Source organism: Candida pseudojiufengensis, assembly GCF_024610245.1.
Source record: "Candida pseudojiufengensis strain CBS 10847 chromosome Unknown scaffold5, whole genome shotgun sequence".
Lineage (NCBI taxonomy): Eukaryota > Fungi > Ascomycota > Pichiomycetes > Serinales > Debaryomycetaceae > Lodderomyces > Lodderomyces pseudojiufengensis.
Window position 1 is genome coordinate 318,729 of NW_026261528.1, and position 23,976 is coordinate 342,704.

Genomic DNA, 23,976 nt, shown 5'->3' on the forward strand with positions numbered 1-23,976 from the left:
CAAAAAGTTGAAGTTATTTGACGTTATTAATTATGAGCTAAGTAGTAAAATGAATTTTTCAAACCAATAGTTGAAAAAAGTATGGTGATGATCTTCTCTCTTTTACAAGTTTTAATAAATATAGATCAACGCATTATCTCAGTTCAATTCAAATTTGATACGGTCACAACTACTCCGGAACTCATCAAACTATATTAAAGCATGTCGGGGGCTCTATCTAGTCGGGTGAAGAACATGAAGTTCATGCAAAAGCCAGATGATAGTAAAATAAATGATACAAAAGTTCAAGAAACGAAATTACATGATTTATCAGAATGGGTATTACCAAACCTGCAAAGAATACTAAAGTTGGCATCAATGAAATCTCGAATAGAAAAAGTTGGATATGGTGCAATAATGAGTGATCGAAATTATAGAACGACTCGAAGATCATGGGGAAATAAATATGATATGGAAGAAGTTATGGATGACAACAGTATCAAACATGAAGAACTTCGGAATGTATCACGAGATAAAGACCAAGACATGAGTCTGCTATGGCGAAAGAGGAAAGCTGAACATTCGCCGGATTCGAAGAAAAAGAAAAGAATACTATGATGTTTGTTTCCATTTATACACCTTTCTTTCTACCAGCCTTTTCAGATTTCATGTCCTTCATAAATTCACCTTGAATTAATGCATCTCTGGCAGCTGCATTGATATGTTTGAATCTATCGGACCCTAACTTCACTCCCCCAAACCACCTACTAACAACAACTACTACATTCCATACATCCACCATCTTGCATATAGAATTGTTAGTATATCACTAATAAATGAGCATTTATTGCAAAATCATAAACGAAACATACTTGTAATAAATGTAGTAGTCTACTTCCAGCGGCTGTTTCACCGTCATCATCGTAATCTTGATAAACATTCCCTTGCTCTGTCTTAATTCTCCAGCTTGAAATATTATGAGTAGCTTTTGAAAGTTTTTTATCCATTAAAAGATATTCCAAATTTGAAAGAGCTTCTTCCAAGGTATTCACTGTACGAGCAAAGGCTATGAATGTTGATTGTCTATCTATAATAGGATGTGACTGGCTCCACCCAGCAGTGTAGTCTATCTCTTCCTTTTTGAAAAGTATGGCTTTTTTGAAATCACCTTCGTGAGATTCATCAGGATTCTTTGCATCTTTGGGTTTCTCTAATGTGGCATGTTCCTCATCATATTGATCAAACAACTTTTTCAAATTCTCCAACAATTCAAACATGACAACCTGTCCTTGGTCAAAAGTATCCATCAAACAAGACAGTATCATTTTCTCCACGTAACTAACGTCCGTAAACTTTGATTCATCTAAACTTACGACTTTTAAAAATTCTGGAGAATCATCTGGATAAGATTCTGGAAAATTGAGTTGAAAACTAACGGAATCATGATCTGGAATTTTAAAGGAATAGATTTGACTTAAATCCGCTGTCACACTATCGGGGTAAATTGAGTTAATGGCACTAATTTCGTCATGCAATTCCTGAATTGTCATTAATTTTATGTATAGAACAATGTATTTTTATTTTGCAACTATCAAGTCTTGTACAAAGTTTGAAAAATTATATCTTTGTGTTTCAAATTAATTATACGTTAAAGTCATTTCAGAAGGATGAAGACAGCAGAAGAATTGAAAACCGAAGGTAACAAGGCATTTGCTTTGAAAGAATATAAAAAAGCAGCTAAGATTTATCGAGATGCAATACAATTGGATACGTACAACCCTGCATTATATTCCAATAGAGCACAATGTTTTTTAAATCTAAAAGATTATGAGAGAGCTTTGAAGGATGCCATTAAAGGATTAAGTTTGACAGCTCCTAAAGAATTGAGTGTGAAGCTCAACTATAGGAAAGCAATGGCACTACTAGGCTTGGAATGTTGGCAGAGTGCAAAATTTGCATTGGAAGAAGTATTGAAGTTAGATCCTCAAAATCAAGCAGCTAAAACAGCTTCATTAAAATTACAGGAAAAGAATCAAGTTTATTCAAATGAAGGTGGCAACATACTGATACAAAAAGTTGATAATTTACCGAGTCGTTTTGCGGATTTGTTGCAAGCAAAAACCACGAGAGCTAATGAGATGGAAATAACACCAGACCATCACCATCAAACATCAAACGAGTTAGATAAAGAAATAAATAATTTGTTTGGAGCATCGAATACAAGAAATAACTTTGAAACTCAATCTCAATCGCAATCGCAAAACACAGCTGAAACGAAAAAACGACTGCCCATGCACTTGTTAGATGCGTTGACACAATTACCAAGTTCGAAGAAAATAAATGGATTTAAATATGTTTTAAATCTTGATCCACAATCTTATTCAGAGTTGTTCTCAAAATCCGGTATAGATACTGAATTTTTGAATTTCTTCTTAGATGCATCCAAGACTGCTTTGCTGGATAATATTATTTCGAATCCAAATCAAGTGATACTATCTCATTTAAAACAGTTTAGCACATTTAAGAGATATGATTTAACAATCTTAATGTGTGATGATAATATCAAAAACGCAATAATAGAAGTTGTTGCTGAAAAATTTCCACAAGATTTAACTATTTATAAGAAATTTATACATTAATACATAGCAAAAGATTTTTTAATAATGCTTAACTTCTAAACCTTTCAATAATCCCTTTTTGGAAGCTAAAAATACATTTGGTTGAGTCATTAAAAAATCTGGTAATAAGTGAGTAAAATCAAGATCAAAATATTTTCTGACGACGATAGGAACAACAAAAATACTCGCAAAAAGTATGATACTAAATATGAACAAAATCAAATATAAATTAGCTTGAACTCTTCTTTTCTTCTTTTGATGTTTTGATAATATTCTTGGACGAATCTGATTACCTGGTTTCAACCAAAATAACATCAAAGTATGCCATTTATCTGCGTATGGAAGTAATAAGATTGGGAATTGTGCATAAAGGATGAGATGAGCGGCAAATAAATCTCCTGCAAAATAAGACATTTCGGTTAGTTTGCAAATAAATTCTCTTAATGGTTGAGTAATAATGTACCATCCCAAACCTGCAGTAGCCCATTTTCCTGACCACCAAGAACGATTCGATCTATCATGTCTAAATTCTTTCGAAACAAATAAGATTGTAATGACTTGTAAAAACCAGCATTGGATCAATGTTGATAATGCAAAACCCAAAACGGTTCTTGCGAAATCCCAATTCTGTAACATCCAAAGAAGCTCAAAAAACAATACATGGTTGATCACAGCTAATGTATGAGCAAAAGCGGCAAAACACGATGGTACTTTTTTCCAAAATAATGTCAAAATTGGACCCAAAATACTTGACAAAATGAACACCAACAATAATATTGCAAAATTAACAACAATTGGACCAAAGCTAACAATTAAGATTCTCAAAACACTGTTGACTTGTTGTGCTCTATAAGATTCATTTTGAGAATTAGCGAAGGAATACGCTAATCCAACGATAAATACAATTGACAATTGAAACAATGATTCTGAAAATATAAGTTTTAATCTCGATGGTTTTACTTCGCTGACAGCCTTAATCTCTTCATTAATACTAAATCTTTTACTTTTCACTCCCACAATTCTGCTTCTTCTTAAACGGGTAAAATTGATCCATGATGATATTCTAGCTTTACTATTACCACGATGTAACCATGCAATATATTCTTTATAGTCTAAAAAGAAGTCATTCCAAGAAAATTGATTGGGGTTGTATAAGAAAGGACAAATTAGTAATCCAATAATAGACATCCAAAAATAAAGTAACAGGGAAATCCACATTGACATGGAACAATACAATATAAGCATTGCACAAATACCACCATAATACAAGCTTTCTACTGCAAATCTGGAATACAAGGTAACAAAAGAAACTCTAATTGTTGCAAAGCCTCTTCCAGTAGCAAGATAACGTGCTCCTCCTATTGAAATGTCACTTGCTAATGAATGACCATATATTTTACAAACAAATACTTCAAAAAGCGGCGAGAAGGATGCAAACTGTTTACCCAACCTTGTTATTGCTTTATAAAATCCACGCTCTGTGAGTTCTTGAACACCTAATGGAACAAATGAAATAATAAACACAATGAAAATTGAAAAAACACATCTTTGCAACCAATGAATGACAGGAATTAAATTATGGCAACCATTTGGAGTTTTTGGATCAGTGATTGGTCTAAATTTATCGTATTCACATACAATACTATCTTTTGTTAAAGCTGCCAAATTGGAGGCTACTAATAGGAACAACTGAATTGATACTATAATAAGAACATTATTTAAATGAAAACCTGGATGAGCATAGTAGAATGATAAAAATCTGTCAATTGGTAATTGTGTACCCAAATAAAAATATTCACGTGAAAGCATTTGCTCTCCCATGCCGGCTCCAATTTTTGTTGTAAAATTAAGAATCGAACCAAAACCTAAATCTCTACCTTTTCCACATTGCATGTACTCACAATGCTTAATTCTTCCTCCACGAAGAACAACATTCATGCCTGCATATATGTCTTCATTCAAATGCAATCCTTTTTGAGCTTTCGATACACCACCTCTTGTTGTCATGAATATTCCATTCAAAAAATCTGGATGCCCGTAATGTAATTTTCCACCAATATGAGCCAAGGTTCTAGCAAATAAAGTACCAAAAGTTTGTTCTTTACCTGCAGCAACATCTCCAAGTATTCCAATATTTTCAGAAAAAATATATTCTCTAGTACCAATAATTGCAACAGGAAAAGACAGATTCGAATTTTCTAAGTCATTTGAATATGGGTCAATCGGGAATGTTGCTTCTTCAAATTCAGCTAAAACACTTCTTATTTTAAGGCATTCTTCAAGATAATTATCTTGATTAGCATCAACAAGTTGAATATATTCTCCACGACAAAATATCAAAGAATGATTTTGATTATCTGACTTACCATCTCCAAGAATTGGGTTTCCAGACAATCTAATTCTATATTTTGGCTCCCGTTCACCGTTTTCAAGAAAAGAGCAACTGCCATCCACTAACGCGGAATAGTATGTAATTTCACCAGTCTCATCATCAAATTCTTCATCAAGGTAACAAATTTGAAGTTCAGGATAAGCTCTCAACAAAAATTCTGTGTTTTCTTTTTCCTCAGCTGTAAAATACTTCATTCTTTGCATCGAGGTAATAATTCTAAATTTTCTATGAGCCATAATTGCAGCCTGTTCAAGTTTTTCATTATCTCCTCCAAAAATACTCGAATCTGGATTCTCAACATCGAAAAGTAATTTAATTGCTCTAACATAATTCATAAAACCAGAAATGGTTCGATACAAAGTCTGAGATCTCAAGGAAGCCCAAATTCTTGTTCTTAAAATATATTCAGGTGTTGCAACTTTAAATCCTACGGAGTAATAAGGCAAATCATCTAACTTATCTTCATCCTTTTCAGAAGTTCCAGAATCAGTTTCAAATTCTTCAGCTAACATCTTGGTATCTTTCACAAAGCAATTCCATTCTAATGGGTGCAACTGTTTTAAATATTCCAACATTGTTACATGCGAGTATTGCTCTTCTTCTCTAATGATTTCTCTCAATGACAAAGTAATTTTTTCACTATAATGAGGAATTAAAACTGTAAATGAAGGCATCAAATGAACTGGACCTACTTCTGGCATCGGTGTTGATAATGATTGAGCGAAAAACGTAATCCTTCTTTGTGCTTCCGATTGATTTTTAAACAAAGAGGATTTAAATGATTGATCCTCTTGTGAAACAAAAAACATGGGTTCTTTTAAAATGCCACCTTCAATTCCAATTGTATCAATCAGTTTATAAATTAATTTTTGAACTTGTTCCAACGAAATCAAATGTTCTCTGTACATCGAAATAATGATTGAATTCCACACTTGAGAAATTAATAATTTAGTTTTAATGTTCTTTTCGTTTGAAACTGAAATTATTTTTGAAAAGATTCTCTTGGGTAGTCTAGAAAAGATATTTCTCCACGGAGTCCAGATTGATACACCAACATAAAAAGAACGACATACTGAAAAGATTGTATTCCAAATAATATACCATAAGTAAGTATCCAAAATAAATAACACCAAATTAGTTAGATACAACAAACCCAATACTATCTTAGGTTGTTTTGTGCACAACCAATTACCAAACCAAATCTCACCAGTACAGGATATATTATTCATACTGCTTAATTCACGAATCGGATCTCTCATTGATAATGTCAAAAAAAAATATGATTCTAAAAATTTTGACACAAATATTGCAAACCATAATCCAAATGATGCAATTTTGTCAGTATCAGTCAATAAATAAAAATTCATTAAAAAAGTCCTGTTTGGCAAAAACTTCCTTTCATTTCGTTTTCGGGATCTCAGAAAAACTTTTCCTAAAGGTGACAATGATAAATGGATGACTATGAAAATTGAAAATACAAATTGTAAAGACGCTATCGTTAAACCTATTCTTGACTGGGAATTAAGAGCAGTAAAACCAAAAAAATAAACACTAGGACCAGTGTTAATCAATAATGAACAAACAGTGAAAAACATTCTTGATGCTACTGATTGAGCTCCTGGCCATTTTCTTGGAATGTAAGATAGTTCATAAATTAAACTGACAAAATTAATAATTAATGCAATTGATCCAGCAAGGGAAAGTGCAGACAATTTGGCTTGAGTTGTGGGCTGATTATCTAATGCTTGCTGATAATTATGAGTATATAAAGTTGGTGAATTAAAAACCGTGTAATACCAAAAAACACATAAATGAATGATCCAAACTCTATTGTAATTTACAAGTACATGAGACCAACTTCTTTTTTCTTTGAAAGTTTTGTAAAATGCTTTGTTCCATTGAACATCATTCAATTTAGCGTATCTTTCACCAGGTGGTAGGCTCATCAATTTCCTTTTATCAGATAATATCAATCTTTCCAATCCCTTTGGGTACCAAAAAAGTTGGTTCATATCGTCATATCCAATAACAGATTCATGATCTTTATCTCTTCTATGATATTTTCCATCTACTAAAACATATAATTGATCTCTGAAGAAGTTATACAATGGTGTAATAATATGATCCAAGAAACTTTCTGTAACTTTTTTTATTGGAACATCGGGATCAATTGAAAAATAATAATCATTACAACATTTCATAATAAAGCAGATACATTCTGGCATAAATCTAATATTATTTGCTTCTCCCCATATCAACAAGTATAATGCTAATTGAATGACTGCATAAGTTGGAGATAAAGAATGCATGTTTGCTGACCATTGCTCTTCTGCGGCTTCTAAAGAAGGAATTTCTTCATTAACCTCTTTAATTTTTCCATGCTTGACATTTTCAAAACCAATAAAATCATCAATATCCATTTGCGCTGCAAAATACCATTTTCTAAAATTTGCATTAAAACCACCAATATAATCAGCATGAACTGATCTTAATGCATGCTCAGGTCCTAATCTAGAAGCTCTTGAATCTAATAATCTCATCAAATAATCAAACATATTTCTAGTATTATCAAATTGAAATCCAAAAATTGCAGTTAATTGTAAAAAAATTGCTTCAATTTCTTCTCTTGTAATTGGGACATTTTCAGGTGGATTCCATGCTGGATATGGATCAAATTTATTCGAGTAAATATCATAAATTCCGTTTTCTGCTAATGTTTCTCCAGGATTTCTATAATGATAAGATTTATCTTCTCCATATCCAATTTTTTCAACTTCTGCCCATTTCTTCTTATCTAATCTTGGTGTTTTAAATCCGCTCAATGGAAAAGCAGAGTTATAACCTTTTGGATTATCATCTATCGAAAATGTTAGTATGAATAAAAGATGTTTCTAAACATCTCTTTCATCTCAACGCGTTTAGCATACTAATAGCGGTAGCAGTTCTTTTCAATAATTCAATCGGATCAGACTCTTTTGTCCTTGCCAGTTTGTTCTTTTTTCCCGCCATTGTGGTTTGATCATTCAATCGTGTTTGTAATTGTATATATGTTTCTTTTGAATTGAATTGGTATAACAAAAATTGCTAGTAATAAAAATAAAGTATTGTTTATAAATTTTGTGTTCGTGGAAATTTTGTTTTGTGACATAGAAACCTTCGAAATTTAATGATTAAGCTGAATACCGCAGCTTAAAGAAAGATCCAATTCAATACGAGGAAATTTACCAACAACATATCGATCATGCTATAACTAGTCATACTCAATCTTGACTCAAACAATTGAACATGGTATAAGTAGGTTTATTTATGTGATATTATACGCTTCATGAAGTACAATGATTAAGTTAAATTCAAATTAGTATTTGAAAGTCATGAATGAATGAAGCTAATTTCCAGTCGGCAAATCATAAATTTCTCAATTTTGATACTCACGGAAGAACTTTTAAACCAAAAGTTAATAAATAAATTCATCCTTTTGAAGGATTCGAAGAGGAAAATTCGATTTTTAGTTGGATGGTTTTAATAGAGCTGAAGAGAGAACAAATAACTTGATAAGGACTACCACAAATTCTTCAGAAAGTATCATAATCCAGCTCATGATATTAAATTAAAATTGAAAAGAAAATTTAAAGATTTTACTTCTCATTAAGTATTCAAAAAAGAACAAATTTATTAACTACCAGGTTAGTAATAGTCGGTTTTAGTACTTAGATATAATTATAAACTGTTATACCTAAAATAGCCATTTCTAAAGTGATTTCTAATTTATGGATAATACTTAGTTGACTTTTAATCGCTTAAAAAAAGACTCGCTTTTAAAGAATAGGAAGAAATATTAAATATAAAATATTGTAATATTAAATAAACATGAATCTAAATAAAATAAATACTTGTAATAAATAATTAATAAACCAGTCTCAATGTGATATGTATAATTCAAATGATTAAATATGATTTTTTTCAAATAATTCTTCATCATCATCATCTTCTTCTTCTTCATAATACTCAGCTGCCTCAGCCATAATAGCTTTTTCCTTGACACCATTATAAACTATTCTATTCGGAGTATGTTTCCTTAAAAATAAGGATGATTTAGTAATTCTATTCTTAGCTGCCATTTTTAATAATGTAGGTTTAATCATGTCGGGCTCAACTCCTTCACTTAACAAATTTGCAACTAATCCCGTAACAATTGGAGATGCCATCGATGTACCGGATAGAACTTGTGATTTATCATGATTTTTTGCATCAACACTCTTAACATATGCTCCACTTGCAAAAAGATCAACACATTCACCCCAGTTGGAAAATCCTGCTACAGAATCATTATAATCATCAATTGCACCAACTGTTATTGCAAATTTTGAACTAGCAGGACTTGTCATACAAGCATTGATATTGGAATTTCCTGCAGCCACAACAAATAATAAACCATTTTTTGTAGCTTGTTCAATTGCTTTATTCAATACATGATTCTTATATGCTCCCAATGATAAGTTAGCTACTCCCTTTTTACCTGATTCTATTCTGTGATTGACTGTAAAATCAATTGCTGACAAAATTGTACTTAATGAACCAGCACCTTTACTATTTAATGCTTTAACTTCAACTATATTTACATTTTTTGCAACTCCATACGTAGCGGATCCTATTAAGCCTGCTACGTGTGTGCCATGTCCATTTGAGTCTCCGCTGCCTTCATTCGTAAAGTCATGACCTAATGAAGCTCTGCCACCAAACTCTGGATGATTTACTTCCACTCCTGAATCAATAACATATGCATTAACCCCTTGACCCATAAATTGATTATCATAAATATATGGGTATTGTTTATTGGGCTTCATTCTTTTCCTTCGACTAATCCTTGCTAAATGTCTAGGTGCATCTGCTTGCATTTGATAATCCCATGCTTTAAAGATGTGGTCTTCTGTTATATCTTGTACTAAAGGACATCTTTTCAATCTATCAATGATATCTTTTGAAAAATTACCGGCAAATCCTTTAAAGTCTCCAATAGTAACCGAAGTACTTATTAAATTTCTCACTTGTAAATGCTTTGGATATTTCTGATCATATTCCATAAAATGTTCAAGAGTCTCTGTTTTTTTCAAAGAAATGAAATATGGATCACTTGATGTGCAATGACTTATTAACGATAGTAGCAAGAGGTAATGTATCAATAACATAATGATTGATTAGCTTGATTCATCATTAATGACTACATCGACATTCAAATATCTATTTATTACAGCTCATGGATCTAGGACACAACAAGATTTATGAGCATAACAAAAAAACTTTTCATTAAACAATATTAGGGATCTACAAGAATCTTAGGAAGAAATAAATTTAAAATAAAATTGGCTGCAAAAATTATCTGCATCTTAGTTTTACTGCATATAATCAATCTGAAACTTCGTAAATTTACGAGAGTTTTAAAAATAGATCGTAAATTAATTAGAGGAAAACTAGATTGAATCACAAATCTATATTTCAAAATTAGGTCTTTCCTAACTATTATTAAATAAATTTTCACGGTGTTCAAAGATACTACTCAAATCTTATCAACTTTTTATTATAATATTCGGTTTATGACTTTTTCTCCACTTCAAGGTATGCAATTCGATTTGATGTTTCCGGTTTAAAATATAAGCTGGCTCTCGATATTCTATCCTTCGTTGCGGTTCGAATCAATTGATCTTTAATTTGATCTGGCTCAAACCCATTACTTAAGAAATTTGCCACTATACCAGCAACTATTGGACTTGACATTGAGGTTCCTGATAATATCAGGGAAGTATAAAAATTTTTGAAATCAACACTTCGAACATTTGAACCACTAGCAAACAAATCAACACAAGGGCCCCAATTTGAAAAAGAAGATATAGTATCTGTGAAATCATCAATAGCTCCAACAGTTATAGCCGTGGAGGAACTAGCTGGACTCATTAAGCATGCATCAATATTCGAATTACCGGCAGCTACTACAAATATCATTCCTGTCGATGAAGCTTGTTCAACCGCTCTATTCAATATATCGTTTTGAAAAGCTCCAAATGATAAATTTGTAACTCCTGGCTTCCCACTTCTTAATCTATGATTAACAGCAAATTCTAAAGCTGAAATAATTATACTTAAACTAGCTGTTCCTTTTGAATTTAAAGCTTTTACATCGATCAAGTCAACATTTTTTGAAGTACCATAAGTAGCAGACCCAATTAAACCAGCTACGTGTGTACCATGTCCATTAAAATCTCCCTGACCTTCATTTGAAAAGTCTTGACCGAATTTAGCTCTTCCTTCAAATTCTGGATTTCCTATGTCAATGCCAGAATCAATGACATATGCATTTACTTGCATTCCACTATGATCTCTATCATATATGAAAGGATAAATTCTAATTGGTAACATTCTTCTTCTCCTACTTACTCTTGCTAGATGTCTTGGAGCGAACATTTGATAATGAACATCAAAAGCTTCCACTGTTATATCAGGAATTATTTCTTCAACCATTGGACATTTTGATAATCTTTTGAGTCGATCATTTGAAAAGTTACCTGAAAATCCTTTAAGAGTACCTATGTGAAATGAAGATTTGACAGATTGTTGAATTTGTAAGTCAATAAGATAACTGGTATCATATGTCATAAAATGTTCAAATGATTCATTTTCTCTTAAGATAACAATATAATTGCAATAAATTTCACCTATTAGCAATGATACTAAAAAGTAAAAATTCATGTGGTGTAACAAAATTTAGCTGCAAAATAAATTTTATGCAACTTTCGCACAAAGACCAAAGCATAAATTTAGTATTTACTAAACTAATTTAAATAAAATTATTCTATATTTATACACTATATATTTACAATGACTTTATAAAACTTTGTTTCAAATCCTCTGGTAAGCTGTCAATATATTCTTTCATAGCATTGATGGTAGTGTCGGTATTTGATTTCATTAATTGAACCAAATTTGATCTATTAGTTTCTTTGGTTAATTCATCCAATTTTTTAGATATTTTTGAATGATGTTCTTCAATCCATGTACTAACAGCTTCATCGTCCTCATAATTTACAGTTGGCATCCAACTCTTCAATCTAGCAACTTTTTCTAATTTATTTGCATTTTTGATTTGAGCACCAATTAATTTTAAAACATATTCTTCATTTAATCTTCTACGTAATCTCCAAAAGAAGAAACGTCTAGCATCTGACCATTTAATTTCTTTTCTTATGACACCTTTCGCCAACATACGTCCTGATCTATCATGTAAATCAGCAAATTGAATTGAAACTTGAGCATAGATCGGCATTAATTGTTTCTCTCTTGAAATTAATTTAGCACTTACTTTTGAATGTTCTTCAGTTGATAACGATTGACTACTTAATTTTTTCTTTAATTCAGCATAAACTGGATCTAATCTTTGCATCGTAGCTAATAATTTATCACGTCTATATTTAATTCCAACCATTCCTTCGGGTTCCAAAACACCACCTCTGGAATCAACATCAGCATACATTTCCATCATATCTTCATTAATTGTGGGATCAACAACAACCCATGAACCTCCTCTTAATTCACCATTTGGAGGAATATATGTAAAAATAGGTTGTTTGTAATCAACTAATGCATCAACAATAAAAGACCCATATTTTAAAACTTCATTATACATATCTCTTTGACCACCTGAAAATCCCCTCCAATTAGCCAAAATCATCAAAGGTAATTGTTCACCATTATTGAAATCATTAATTGCTTGAGCAGTTTTAAAAGCTGAATTAGGATACCATACTTGACCTGCTTCTTGAATCAAAGATTCAGTTGAGTCTTGATTAGCAGGATCTGCTGGTATTAAATTCTCAACCAATCTAGTTTCAACACCAATAACACCAATTGGAATACCTCCAAGACGTGCTCTTCCAACAACAACACCTTTTGCCCAACCAGATAATGTTTCTTGAAATGAATTTTTATCGAATAAACCTGACTCAAATCCATCACTTGTATTTTTACCTTCAATCATCCATCTAACATCAAATGATTCTTGTTTTGGTGGATAATATTCAACTTCTCTGTCCCATGGATCTTCAGAATCTAAAATTGGAACAGGCATACCACGTTTACTTGGAACATAAGATAACCATTCCATGATTTTTTCAACTCCTTCCAAATCATCGTTTGCAGTTAAATGTGAAACACCATTTCTATACATGATTTGTGTACCACCTAATTGTAAATTGGATGAATAAACTTCACTACCTAATAATTTATTGATTGCTGGAGCACCTGTTAAAATAATTGGTTGACCTTCAATTTGAATAGCTCTTTGACCTAATCTAACTAAATATGCACCAATACCAACAGATCTACATGTAACTAAAGTGATAGTGAATATATCTTTATAAGCTCTTGATGTTGCACCAGCAATTAAACCAGATCCTCTTAAACATTCAACACCTAAACCATCTTCTGCACCAACGATAGATTTAATGATATATCTTTCTTGTCCTTCTTCAACAACCTTTTCTGTAATTAATGTATCACCTTTTCCATCTTCATCTATTGCACGTTTAGCTTCTGGTGTTAAAAATAAATATTTAAATCCTTTATCTGGTGATTCTTCATTATTCCAAGCAACTTGAAATAAAGGTATCAATTCTTCAGCAACACCAATTCTAGCTCCAGAATTTGCAGATAAATAAATTCTTGGAATTCCTTTACTTCTAGCAAGATCTGTACATTTATTGAAATATATATCTTCTTCAGGACCAAAAGAACCAATTTTATGAGTAATATCATTAGCAACAATAACAAATTGACGACCTCTTGGATATTCAGGTGTTTTAGCAGTAACTAAAAATCCAACCATACCTATTTTGTTTAAACCTGGATCTCTTTCTAAAGCAGTTAAACCACCATTATCATCTGATATTAATTCAACTGATAAAAACACATCTTTTGGAGCCTTTTTACCATGTTTTTTCCATTGAGACAAAGTTGCTTGACGAAACAATTCAGGGAAATCATAAACATATGTGGTACCCATATTATGAGCTTTATATCTTTTTGGTTGTAATGACTCTTTAACAGGATAAGTTGATGATATTGATCTCAAATGCATTGGACCTGGTTGACCAATTGATTTAAATACCCAATCACCCTTTGTATTTTTAACTTCCATATATAAATCTGATTTAACAACATATCCTGAAACATTATTAATAATTGCACGTAATGGGAATGAATTTCCATTCTGATCAGCACATACTATTCTTATTTCTGCACCAGTAACTCTTAATCTCCATAACCTTCTACCAAATCTTTCTAAAAATGAACCAAATGCAGCTTCAACTTCAGCCGGTTGAACATTAAATACATTCGAAAAGTTGATGAAAATATGATTTAAATCTGAATTTGATGTATCCATTACTTCTAAAGCATCTAAAATATCACTCATTAATCTATTTGATTCAGCAATTAAATATTCAGATATACTAATATCATTTTTGATTATACCAGTTCTTATTATACCTCTAGTAAAATACCTTTTATCAGATGGTGCATTTTTACCAATTGCTTCATACACATGAATATTTCTATTATTTGTAAAAATAGGTTTAATATCAAAATTTGCTAATCTTCCTAGTTCCAATTGAAAAGCTAATGCAGGTTCAATATGTCTAATGATTTTATTTTCCAAATAATCTGGTCCAGTAAATGTATAATATTTAGGATATGAACCAATGTCATGAGCAAAAACAAATGATACACGACGTATGCCTGCTTTTCTCAAATCTTCTTGATATTCTTCCAATATTTCATAAACTCTAGCCAAATATTCGTCTTCACTTACATAACCATCTATATTATTAATGACAACATTTAAAACATTTAACAATTCAGTTTGATCTTTACCTGTTTCAAATACAATAGCATCACTTGGATTTAAATTTTCTAATGCAGCACTCAACATGTCATCAGCGTCATCAAGGTGTTTACATGGTACTAATAACCCAGTTCTTTCAAGGTGTTCTGTTTTAGCATCCACAATAAATGATAAATCTGATACCGAAGCAGCATGTTTCATAGCAGTGGCATCTTCTTCTGTAGTTTGTTGAATAGCATTAAATCTTGAGTTTGTTGTATTTGGTAGTTTAAATTTCCATTCAATGATTGGTAAACGCTCATGAAAATGATATTCTATTTTACCTAATTCGTAAGCACGATAAGAACGTCTTACGTATACTTCAGCAGCGGCGATTGCAACCCATTCATCATTATTAACAAAAAATTGTGATAACACATCAAATACAGTATGTTTTGAATCAACTACTTCTTGTATAATTTCCAACTTAGGTTCTCTATGTTTAGCATAAATTTCACCATAAGAAGTCTCTAAAACTGCCGATCGTAAGATATGTTCCAACTGATCTGATCTTTCTTTAATTGATGGTAATGAACATTGAATTAAAATTTCTCGAGCTTTTAAAGCAACTTTAGCACAAGCTCTTGAATCTAATTGAACTAATTTTTTGAGGGCTTCTTTAATAGATGGTGCAATTGATGAATTCGATTGTAATAATGGCAGATACTCTTCTAATATTGCTAAGACTAAATTATTTTTGGCTGATACTCTTGAATGTGATAATGAAATATCAATAACTTTTTTCAAATCTGTTTTATATTCATCTCTTAACTTTAAAATAACATCATCTTCACGAACATTATCACCAACAAATAAACTTTCAACATCATAATATTCAGTAAGTAAAGAAGCAAAAAAATCATATTCATGTTCAATAACACCATTTTGATATCTTGTAGCAATTGTAACTAATGGAGCAACAACATCTTCCAATAATGGCAGATCAGCAACAAATTTATTAATATGTTTCAAAATTTGTCGAGCTGGGAAATCAGCATTTCTAGATTGAGTTCTTTCAATTAATGCAACTAATAAATCATCTAATTTTGATGGAATTCTTGAATGTAATGCTGAGATTTGTTGTTGCCATTCCGAAAATGGAAGTTCTTTTGATTTTAAAACATTAACAATTTTTTTAAGAGTTGAATTCATGATGACTTGATTATCATAACCAGCTAAAATGTTTTTTAAAATTGAAGTATAATGATGAAACTTATGAGCTGGTTTGGATCCTCTTACGTTTGGTTCCCCTAATTCTGGTAATGTTCCTTCAAATGGTTTAGCATGCTTTACTTTACTTGGGTCATCTAATGCCAAAATTGCTAAAATGTCACCAGCATTAACAGTTGAACCAGGTTGTTTTATCAATTGCACTATACCATTTTCTTGAGCAATTAAAGGCATACACATCTTCATAACTTCAACTTCAGCATAAGGTTGACCAGCATCAACATGTTCACCACTTTCAAGTAAATATTTGACTAATTTACCAGGTGAAGGAGTTCTTAATTGAGTTGGATCATTTTCAATTTCTAATAAACAAGTTTTCCCATCAACTGATAATCTAGTAGCAGAAGCTTCCTCTTTCCAATATACTGCATGTGATTTACCACCTAAAGTACACAACAAACCACCATCAGATAATGATCTAGCACCGATTGTACATCTTGAACCATTTAAAAACAATGTATATTTATCATCTGATGATTTTGTAGCAGTAAACTTATACCTTTCACCTTCATAAATAAATTCAACTGGAAATATAGTTCTCAATAAATTTTTATGTGGAACTTGACCTTTTTCTAATGAATTAATATATTCTTTTCTTTCTTCTTCAGCTTGAATATGAGCTTTAGCAACAGCACCACATACAACAGCAATAATTGGATCAGGTCTTTCAGCTGTTAATTTTTTAGTTATTAATTCATCTAACCAACCTGTCGTAATAGTATTATCTTCAAAATCTGGGGTTTCCAATAATTTTATCAAATATTCAACAGTGGTTCTAAAATCTCCTCTAATACTTAATTCCTTCAATGCTACAACCATATGTTTTCTTGAAGCTTGACGATTCTCTCCAAATGCAAAAATATGACCAAATTGAGAATCTGAAAATGAATGAATAGATGACTGATTACCAACTGAAAAATAACCCCAAACATTTGATGATGATCTAAAATTTAATTCATGCAATGAACCACCACTTGGTTTAAAACCTTCACCTGGATCTTCAGAAGTAATACGACAAGCTGTACAATGACCTTTAGGAGTAGGTTTTCTTTGACTTTTCAAAGCATCATCAGTAGTAAATTCAAAATCAATTTCTGATGCTGAATGAGGATCAGCTCCATAAAGTGTTCTTATATCTCTGATTCTATGCATCGGTATTCCCATTGCAATTTGTAATTGAGCTGCAGGTAAATTAACTCCTGTAACCATTTCAGTTGTTGGATGTTCAACTTGTAATCTTGGATTCAATTCAAGAAAATAAAACTTGTCTTCCGAATGTGAATAAAGATATTCAACAGTACCAGCACTAACATAACCAACAAGTTTACCCAATCTGACAGCTGCATTCTCCATTTCTGTAAAAGTTTCCTTTTTAGCAATTGTAACTGGTGCTTCTTCAATAATTTTTTGATGTCTTCTTTGAACTGAACAATCTCTACCAAATAATGAAATATTTGTACCATATTGATCTGCTAATAATTGTACTTCCAAATGTCTTGCATCACCTGCTAATTTCATAATAAATATAGGCGAACCGGGTATTTCATTTGCTGCTTGATCATATAATCTTTTAAAATCTTCTTCATTATCAACTTTTCTAATACCTTTACCACCACCTCCTTCAGATGCTTTTATCATCACTGGAAATCCAATTTTCTTAGCTTTTTCCAAACCATCTTCGGGATCTGCACAACAACCTTTTGCATATACATCATCATCAACTGATACTAAATTTGTTTTTGAATCAACATGAACTTCATCAACACCTGTGCCTGACCAAGGTATACAAGGAACTTTAGCATGTTGAGCAACAATTGTTGAAGAAATTTTATCACCTAAAGATCTCATAGCAGATCCTGGTGGTCCAATAAAAATGATTTTTTTAGGTGAAGCAGCTAATTTTTCTGGTAATAAAGGATTTTCAGATGCATGACCCCAACCAGCCCAAACTGCATGAACATTTGTATTCTCTGCAGTATCAACAATTAAATCAACATTTGCATAGTTATTATTATTAGTTCCTCCTGGTACTTCAACATATTGATCTGCCATACGAATATATTCAGCATTTGCCTCTAGATCTTCTGGAGTTGCCATTACTGTAAATTGTATTGCTCTTTCATCTCCAAAAGTTTCATAAGCCCATTTTCTAATTGATCTTATTTCTTTAACTGCTGCTATACCATTATTGGCAATTAAAATTTTCGATATAACTGTATGACCACCATGACTACGTACAAATTCAAGTACTTTTGAAGGTTCACTAACATTTATATTGTTTAATCCAATAAAATGAGGTGCTAACAGTAAATGTTGTTGAGTTAATTGTGAATTTATAGTTGATAAACTTGGTGTAGGACTATTACTTGTTGACATTTGTGTTAAATTTGATATTAATTTGGGTTGTTTAATTGATCTTAAAAAGTTGTTAGTAAATATTGATAGAATTTTCCATTTCATATAATGTAGAGTTTTTCTTAATTGCTATTTAATCATTAAAATGTTTGTTCAAAATATTATGATGTATGAATTTTAGTTTGAATATTAGATTTCTTGTATACATTTTCTTCATTTGAAATATTTATTAAATGCCGCGTAAATCTTTAAAAAATAAAATTTGTAAATATTTAGGTTACTTTGCATCGGACTTTTTTTTTTATGTTTGACTCTCATTTTTAAAGCTGGCTCGGAGTATTTCAAATAGAATTTGTTGATTGAAGTAAATGAAAGAATGAATGACGACATTACTGGTATCATTGGTTGAATAAGTTGAGGAGTTTCATAATCTGATCCAACTCTTTTCTTCCATGTTCAATCATGTCCTATTTTCCATTACACAATTTCCGCTATGATCCGTTATATTTTGAAAAACTCATACGCTATACTCTTGAATTTGATAGAAACATACCTTAATGAAAATGTATTAAATTTTAATTTGATTAAATTGATGATTTTAAAGTTCTTAAACTTGACTTTGAGTAAAACTTGACGAAATTTGACCGCTATTTGATTCACTTTGTTATTGAAAATACAATCTTTGGTGGGACTATTTCTTCTCCAAATCAAGAATTATATTTGTATTGAATTTTCAAGTATTATTTGTAAACTCTTATCAATTGACTGTTTTAACGATTGAATGAATAAAATTAATGTTGAAGTAGAAAAATATAGAAATTACAATTGATATATATTTGATGTCTTATACTAAAAATAATAACAATAGTAAAATATAATAATAAAGAAATACGAAAGAAAGATCAAAAATATAGAACACAAAATTGCAACCATAAGATTTGTTGAGATTAATGAAAAACACTTTGTTATAACCAGAATTATCAAAACTAAATACCTACTCAAGCTTTAAGGTGTCTCAATTGAAACGGCAGTTCATTCTCGTACACAACTCCTTAGCATTCTATTTTGAAATTTGATAACGCAGTACTTCCAGCGTAAATGAATAATATGTTTATTTAAACCCTAAATAACACGATCCTTGATAACATCACCAATCTCAGAAGGGTGGTTTTATTAATACTTAAGTCCACTATCTTTTGAATGCGCAGTGAAAAGGAGAGATCGTCGTAGTAGATCTTACAAATGTAGGCTATAGAAAATGAAGAATTGGTAGTTCTCCCAACACTAAAAAAATGTTGTATGTTGGGTTTAGGTAATAGTAATAAAATTTTATAAAATCGGATAATTTAAAACATCTTACAAATTATTTTTATTTTTACATAGTAATTAAAATCTGCGTTTATATTGACGTCAATAAACTGAAAATTATAAATTTACTATTGATTCATAACTCTTATAGAAAGCTAGAGTAAGTACTATAATGAATTACTGTACATTGATTAGCATCTATAGTAAAGGTTGAAATTTTGGTAAAATGGGTGGTTCATTAAGCGAATTAATTTTATTTTCTGAAATATCAATACTGTTTGAAATAGGGAAAAATGGAGTTGTAAAGCTATTAGATGATGGATTAATTGTGGCACTTGGAATAGGCGGTGGTAAAAATATTTTATGATGTGGATTTGTATTTATAGTTGTTGACTCTGGTTTTGTATATCTTACGCTATTTGAATCTGATGTAAAAAATTGAATAGGTATAGTTGGTTTTGTTGAAATTTTAAATTCAATTTGAGAATTAGAAATATGAACTAATTTAAATGATTTTTCTAAATCTTGATCATTTTGTATTATCAGATCCCTAAATTTGATTTCTAATATGCAATTTGAATTTAATTTAAAAATATTCTTGATATTTTCTACAAATTCATAATATTTTGGAATAGCTGAATTTGAAAGTGGATAAAAAAATTCAACAGTTTCGTTTAAAAATTTAAGTTTGATACTTTTCTTATTAATCGGTGGTTCATTGGATGAATGTCTTGAAGATGTAGGAGATAACCTTACCGACATGATTGAATTTGAAGAAGAATCATAGTCTTGTTTTCTTTCATCTTGTAATTTCGTAGCAACTTCTGCTAATTTATTTAATGAAAAATTGTCATTTGATTCTATAGATGTTAAATTTTTATTGATTAATGGATATTCATCTAAAATAAAGCCATGAAATATCTCATTTAAAGGTTTCATTACTTCATCAAATCCAAAATCTATAGTAATAGCTCCTACCAAAGTATATAGTGAAATTACAGCAATTTCGTCATTCAATGTTTCTTTTATATTCAATGGATCTAGGTCACGCATTACTTTTGCCAAATATGCTTGCAGTGTTACTTTCATTCTGAGATATTCCAAAGACTGCAAGTTAAAAACATTGAAATATTTTTCAAAAATATATCCAATACAACTTGAAATTAATGAACTACCTAAAAATTGTAAGTTGTTAGATCGTAAATTGTCTAAAGTTCCATTACAAGTCTTTGATCTTTCAATTTTATTTAATAAATTCGTTTTAGCTAATTCAATTTGCTTTTTTGTTTCAAAAAATTCTTGATTAGTTGGTCTAGGTTTAATTATATTTTGTATTGTATTATTAGCGTGATCGTTTGTTGAAAACTTTTTAGATTTATTATAATTAACATCATAAATATCATCATCACTTCTAACAATTTCAGATAAGAATCCATCTTCTTCCTTTTTCGTAGATCCAGGTTGGATTTTCCCATTTGAATTCATTTTTTTCCTTTTATTTTCTTCTTCCATTTCTCTTCTTATAGTTCTTTTCCTATTTCTTCTAACAGATTGTATACCAGCTTGAACTAATTTTCTAAAATCTTCCTTATAAATACTATCATAACCATATTCAGCCCTTAAAGTTTCTGCAACTCTTTTAATTTGTAAATCTTGTTCACTAGCTTTAAATTTTTCTAAATTCAAATGATCAATTAATTCTAATCTTCTGGCACTAAATTTTTTCCAAACTCTATCATCTAGGAAATTTAATTTTTGTCTTATTGATTGGGTTACTCCTATTTTCGAGGAACTATCGGTATGATTAGGTGAGTTTGTTTTAGTTGTTGTATCGGTTGTTGTATTGGTTGTTGAATTGGTTGTTGAATTGGTTGTTGTCAAATTTGATTTAGTTATCGTTGTAGACATTATAGAAAATCTTGCGAATTTATTTCCATTCTATTATATTAACAATGAAGGTTGAACTTCTTAATAATAGTTGAATCTACTACTTTTAGTTGTCGTAGATAGTTGAAATAAATATGATAAATTTAAAGTGTGTTGATTGATTAATAATAACAATTAATATAAATATAAATATTATTATAAGTCAATAGTCATATAGGTGATTCACATTTTCTATTATTAAATTTTTATTTTTTCTCTTGTGTATGGAATCACACTTAAAATAACATATCTCCATGCGGCAACAAAAAATTAATTGCCGTCTAAGTTAAATCCATTGTTGAGGTACGGAGTTTGAATTTGAAACATTACTAATTAATACCATTGATACCACCGATAATTTCTATTAAGAAGATTACAAACCATACCGATTACCCCAGGTTTTGCAAGTATCTAAGAGTCTTTTTAAGCTCATATCAAAACTATCAATTGAACTTTAAATTGTATGTTCTTTCTAATTTGCAACTTTTCGCATAGGAATCTGAGAGAAATGATAAACTTTATGAAATTACTATCAATGGAGATCCAGAAAGTAGACAATCATGAGATATTATTTTAATCTATAGCATTTGAAGATAAATCTTCGAAGTAGATTGATTTCTCGTTTCATCATGTCTTTTTGAAAGGATGTAGCATTTGATCAAGGTCGGAATTAACAACAAGTGTCTTTCATATCAGCCGAGTGTCTCACTTAATAGTTTCAAGACTTTGACTCAAAAGTAGTGCATTAGCTTCAAAACATTACTACATTAGGTTAAGCGCGATAGAGTCATTTTCAATTGATTCAATTTTGAAAAATTTTATATTTGAAATTTAATTCACCCTTTTTTCTCATCATATTATCATTCTTACCACAGTTAAATCAATTCAATTAAGCATCAAATAATATAAAATGTCAAAAGGAAAAGTTTGTTTAGCATATAGTGGAGGATTAGACACTTCGGTCATTTTAGCTTGGTTATTAGAACAAGGATATGAAGTCATTGCATTTTTAGCTAATATTGGTCAAGAAGAAGATTTTGAGGCAGCTGAAAAAAAAGCATTAGCAATTGGTGCTACAAAATTTGTTGTTGTTGATGTCAGAAAAGAATTTGTTGAAAAAGTTTGTTTCCCAGCAATTCAAGCTAATGCAGTTTATGAAAATGTTTATTTATTGGGTACATCTTTAGCTAGACCAGTCATTGCACAAGCCCAAATCAAAGTAGCTGAAGAAAATGGATGTTTTGCAGTAAGTCATGGATGTACTGGTAAAGGAAATGATCAAGTTAGATTTGAATTAAGTTTTTATGCTTTGAAACCAGATGTTGTTGTTATTGCACCATGGAGAGATCCTGAATTTTTTAATAGATTTGCTGGAAGAAATGATTTATTAGATTATGCTGCTAGTAAAAATATTCCAGTTGCTCAAACTAAAGCTAAACCATGGTCGACCGATGAAAACTTGGCTCATATATCGTTCGAAGCTGGTATATTAGAAAATCCAGATACAACTCCACCAAAAGATATGTGGAAATTAACTATTGATCCAACTGATGCTCCAAATAAACCAGAATCTTTTTCAGTTGTATTTGAAAAAGGTATACCAGTTAAATTAGTATTAGATGACCAAAAGAGAACAATAACTGACCCAGTTGAATTATTCACAGAGGCTAATGCTTTAGCTAGAAGAAATGGTGTTGGTAGAATCGATATTGTCGAAAATAGATTTATTGGTATCAAATCTAGAGGTTGTTATGAAACTCCAGGTTTGACTATTTTAAGATCCACTCATATTGATTTAGAAGGTTTGACTTTAGACAGAGAAGTTAGAGCCATTAGAGATCAATTTGTTACCCCAACTTGGGCAAGAATTTTATATAATGGTATGTATTTCACTCCAGAAGGTGAATATGTCAGATCAATGATCCCACCATCACAAATAACTGTTAATGGTGTTGTTAGAGCTGCTTGTTATAAAGGTTCATTAACTATATTAGGTAGATCATCAGAAACCGAAAAATTATATGATGAAACTGAATCATCTATGGATGAATTAACTGGTTTCTCACCAGAAGATACTTCAGGATTCATTGCTGTTCAAGCCATTAGGATTAAAAAATACGGTGAAGCTGCAAGAGAAAAAGGAACACCATTGGATTTATAGAAAACTCTTGCAATTTAGCTGTATTGGATATTTCTTTGATAATTTTAGTTTAATATATTTTGATCGTGTGATTTATAAA

General features: G+C 30.8%; 9 protein-coding genes across 9 annotated transcripts; 3 read left to right on the forward strand and 6 right to left on the reverse strand. All coding sequences in view use genetic code 12, as the record gives it.

Moving 5' to 3' along the window:
- Positions 1-201: 201 nt before the first annotated feature.
- KGF55_002441 (uncharacterized protein) lies at positions 202-597 on the forward strand (the record flags this gene model as incomplete). Its single annotated transcript, XM_051757125.1, has 1 exon — positions 202-597. One exon carries the CDS (start codon positions 202-204, stop codon positions 595-597), a length of 396 nt encoding a protein of 131 aa, XP_051614702.1.
- Positions 598-610: 13 nt separating this feature from the next.
- KGF55_002442 (uncharacterized protein) lies at positions 611-1,529 on the reverse strand (the record flags this gene model as incomplete). Its single annotated transcript, XM_051757126.1, has 2 exons — positions 611-781; positions 852-1,529. The coding sequence occupies 2 exons, from the start codon at positions 1,527-1,529 to the stop codon at positions 611-613; spliced, it is 849 nt and encodes a 282-aa protein (XP_051614703.1).
- A 117-nt stretch (positions 1,530-1,646) lies between these two features.
- Positions 1,647-2,618, forward strand: KGF55_002443 (uncharacterized protein; the record flags this gene model as incomplete). The annotated part of the gene is made up of 1 exon (XM_051757127.1): positions 1,647-2,618. One exon carries the CDS (start codon positions 1,647-1,649, stop codon positions 2,616-2,618), a length of 972 nt encoding a protein of 323 aa, XP_051614704.1.
- Positions 2,619-2,636: 18 nt separating this feature from the next.
- Positions 2,637-7,998, reverse strand: GSL2 (Gsl2p; the record flags this gene model as incomplete). Its single annotated transcript, XM_051757128.1, has 2 exons — positions 2,637-7,846; positions 7,917-7,998. The coding sequence occupies 2 exons, from the start codon at positions 7,996-7,998 to the stop codon at positions 2,637-2,639; spliced, it is 5,292 nt and encodes a 1,763-aa protein (XP_051614705.1).
- Positions 7,999-8,933: 935 nt separating this feature from the next.
- KGF55_002445 (S8 family peptidase) lies at positions 8,934-10,070 on the reverse strand (the record flags this gene model as incomplete). The annotated part of the gene is made up of 1 exon (XM_051757129.1): positions 8,934-10,070. One exon carries the CDS (start codon positions 10,068-10,070, stop codon positions 8,934-8,936), a length of 1,137 nt encoding a protein of 378 aa, XP_051614706.1.
- Positions 10,071-10,578: 508 nt separating this feature from the next.
- KGF55_002446 (S8 family peptidase) lies at positions 10,579-11,730 on the reverse strand (the record flags this gene model as incomplete). Its single annotated transcript, XM_051757130.1, has 1 exon — positions 10,579-11,730. One exon carries the CDS (start codon positions 11,728-11,730, stop codon positions 10,579-10,581), a length of 1,152 nt encoding a protein of 383 aa, XP_051614707.1.
- Positions 11,731-11,854: 124 nt separating this feature from the next.
- Positions 11,855-18,523, reverse strand: ACC1 (acetyl-CoA carboxylase; the record flags this gene model as incomplete). Its single annotated transcript, XM_051757132.1, has 1 exon — positions 11,855-18,523. The coding sequence occupies one exon, from the start codon at positions 18,521-18,523 to the stop codon at positions 11,855-11,857; it is 6,669 nt and encodes a 2,222-aa protein (XP_051614708.1).
- Positions 18,524-20,008: 1,485 nt separating this feature from the next.
- On the reverse strand, positions 20,009-21,718 carry KGF55_002448 (uncharacterized protein; the record flags this gene model as incomplete). The annotated part of the gene is made up of 1 exon (XM_051757133.1): positions 20,009-21,718. One exon carries the CDS (start codon positions 21,716-21,718, stop codon positions 20,009-20,011), a length of 1,710 nt encoding a protein of 569 aa, XP_051614709.1.
- A 928-nt stretch (positions 21,719-22,646) lies between these two features.
- Positions 22,647-23,897, forward strand: ARG1 (argininosuccinate synthase; the record flags this gene model as incomplete). Its single annotated transcript, XM_051757134.1, has 1 exon — positions 22,647-23,897. The coding sequence occupies one exon, from the start codon at positions 22,647-22,649 to the stop codon at positions 23,895-23,897; it is 1,251 nt and encodes a 416-aa protein (XP_051614710.1).
- Between the last annotated feature and the right edge of the window lie 79 nt (positions 23,898-23,976).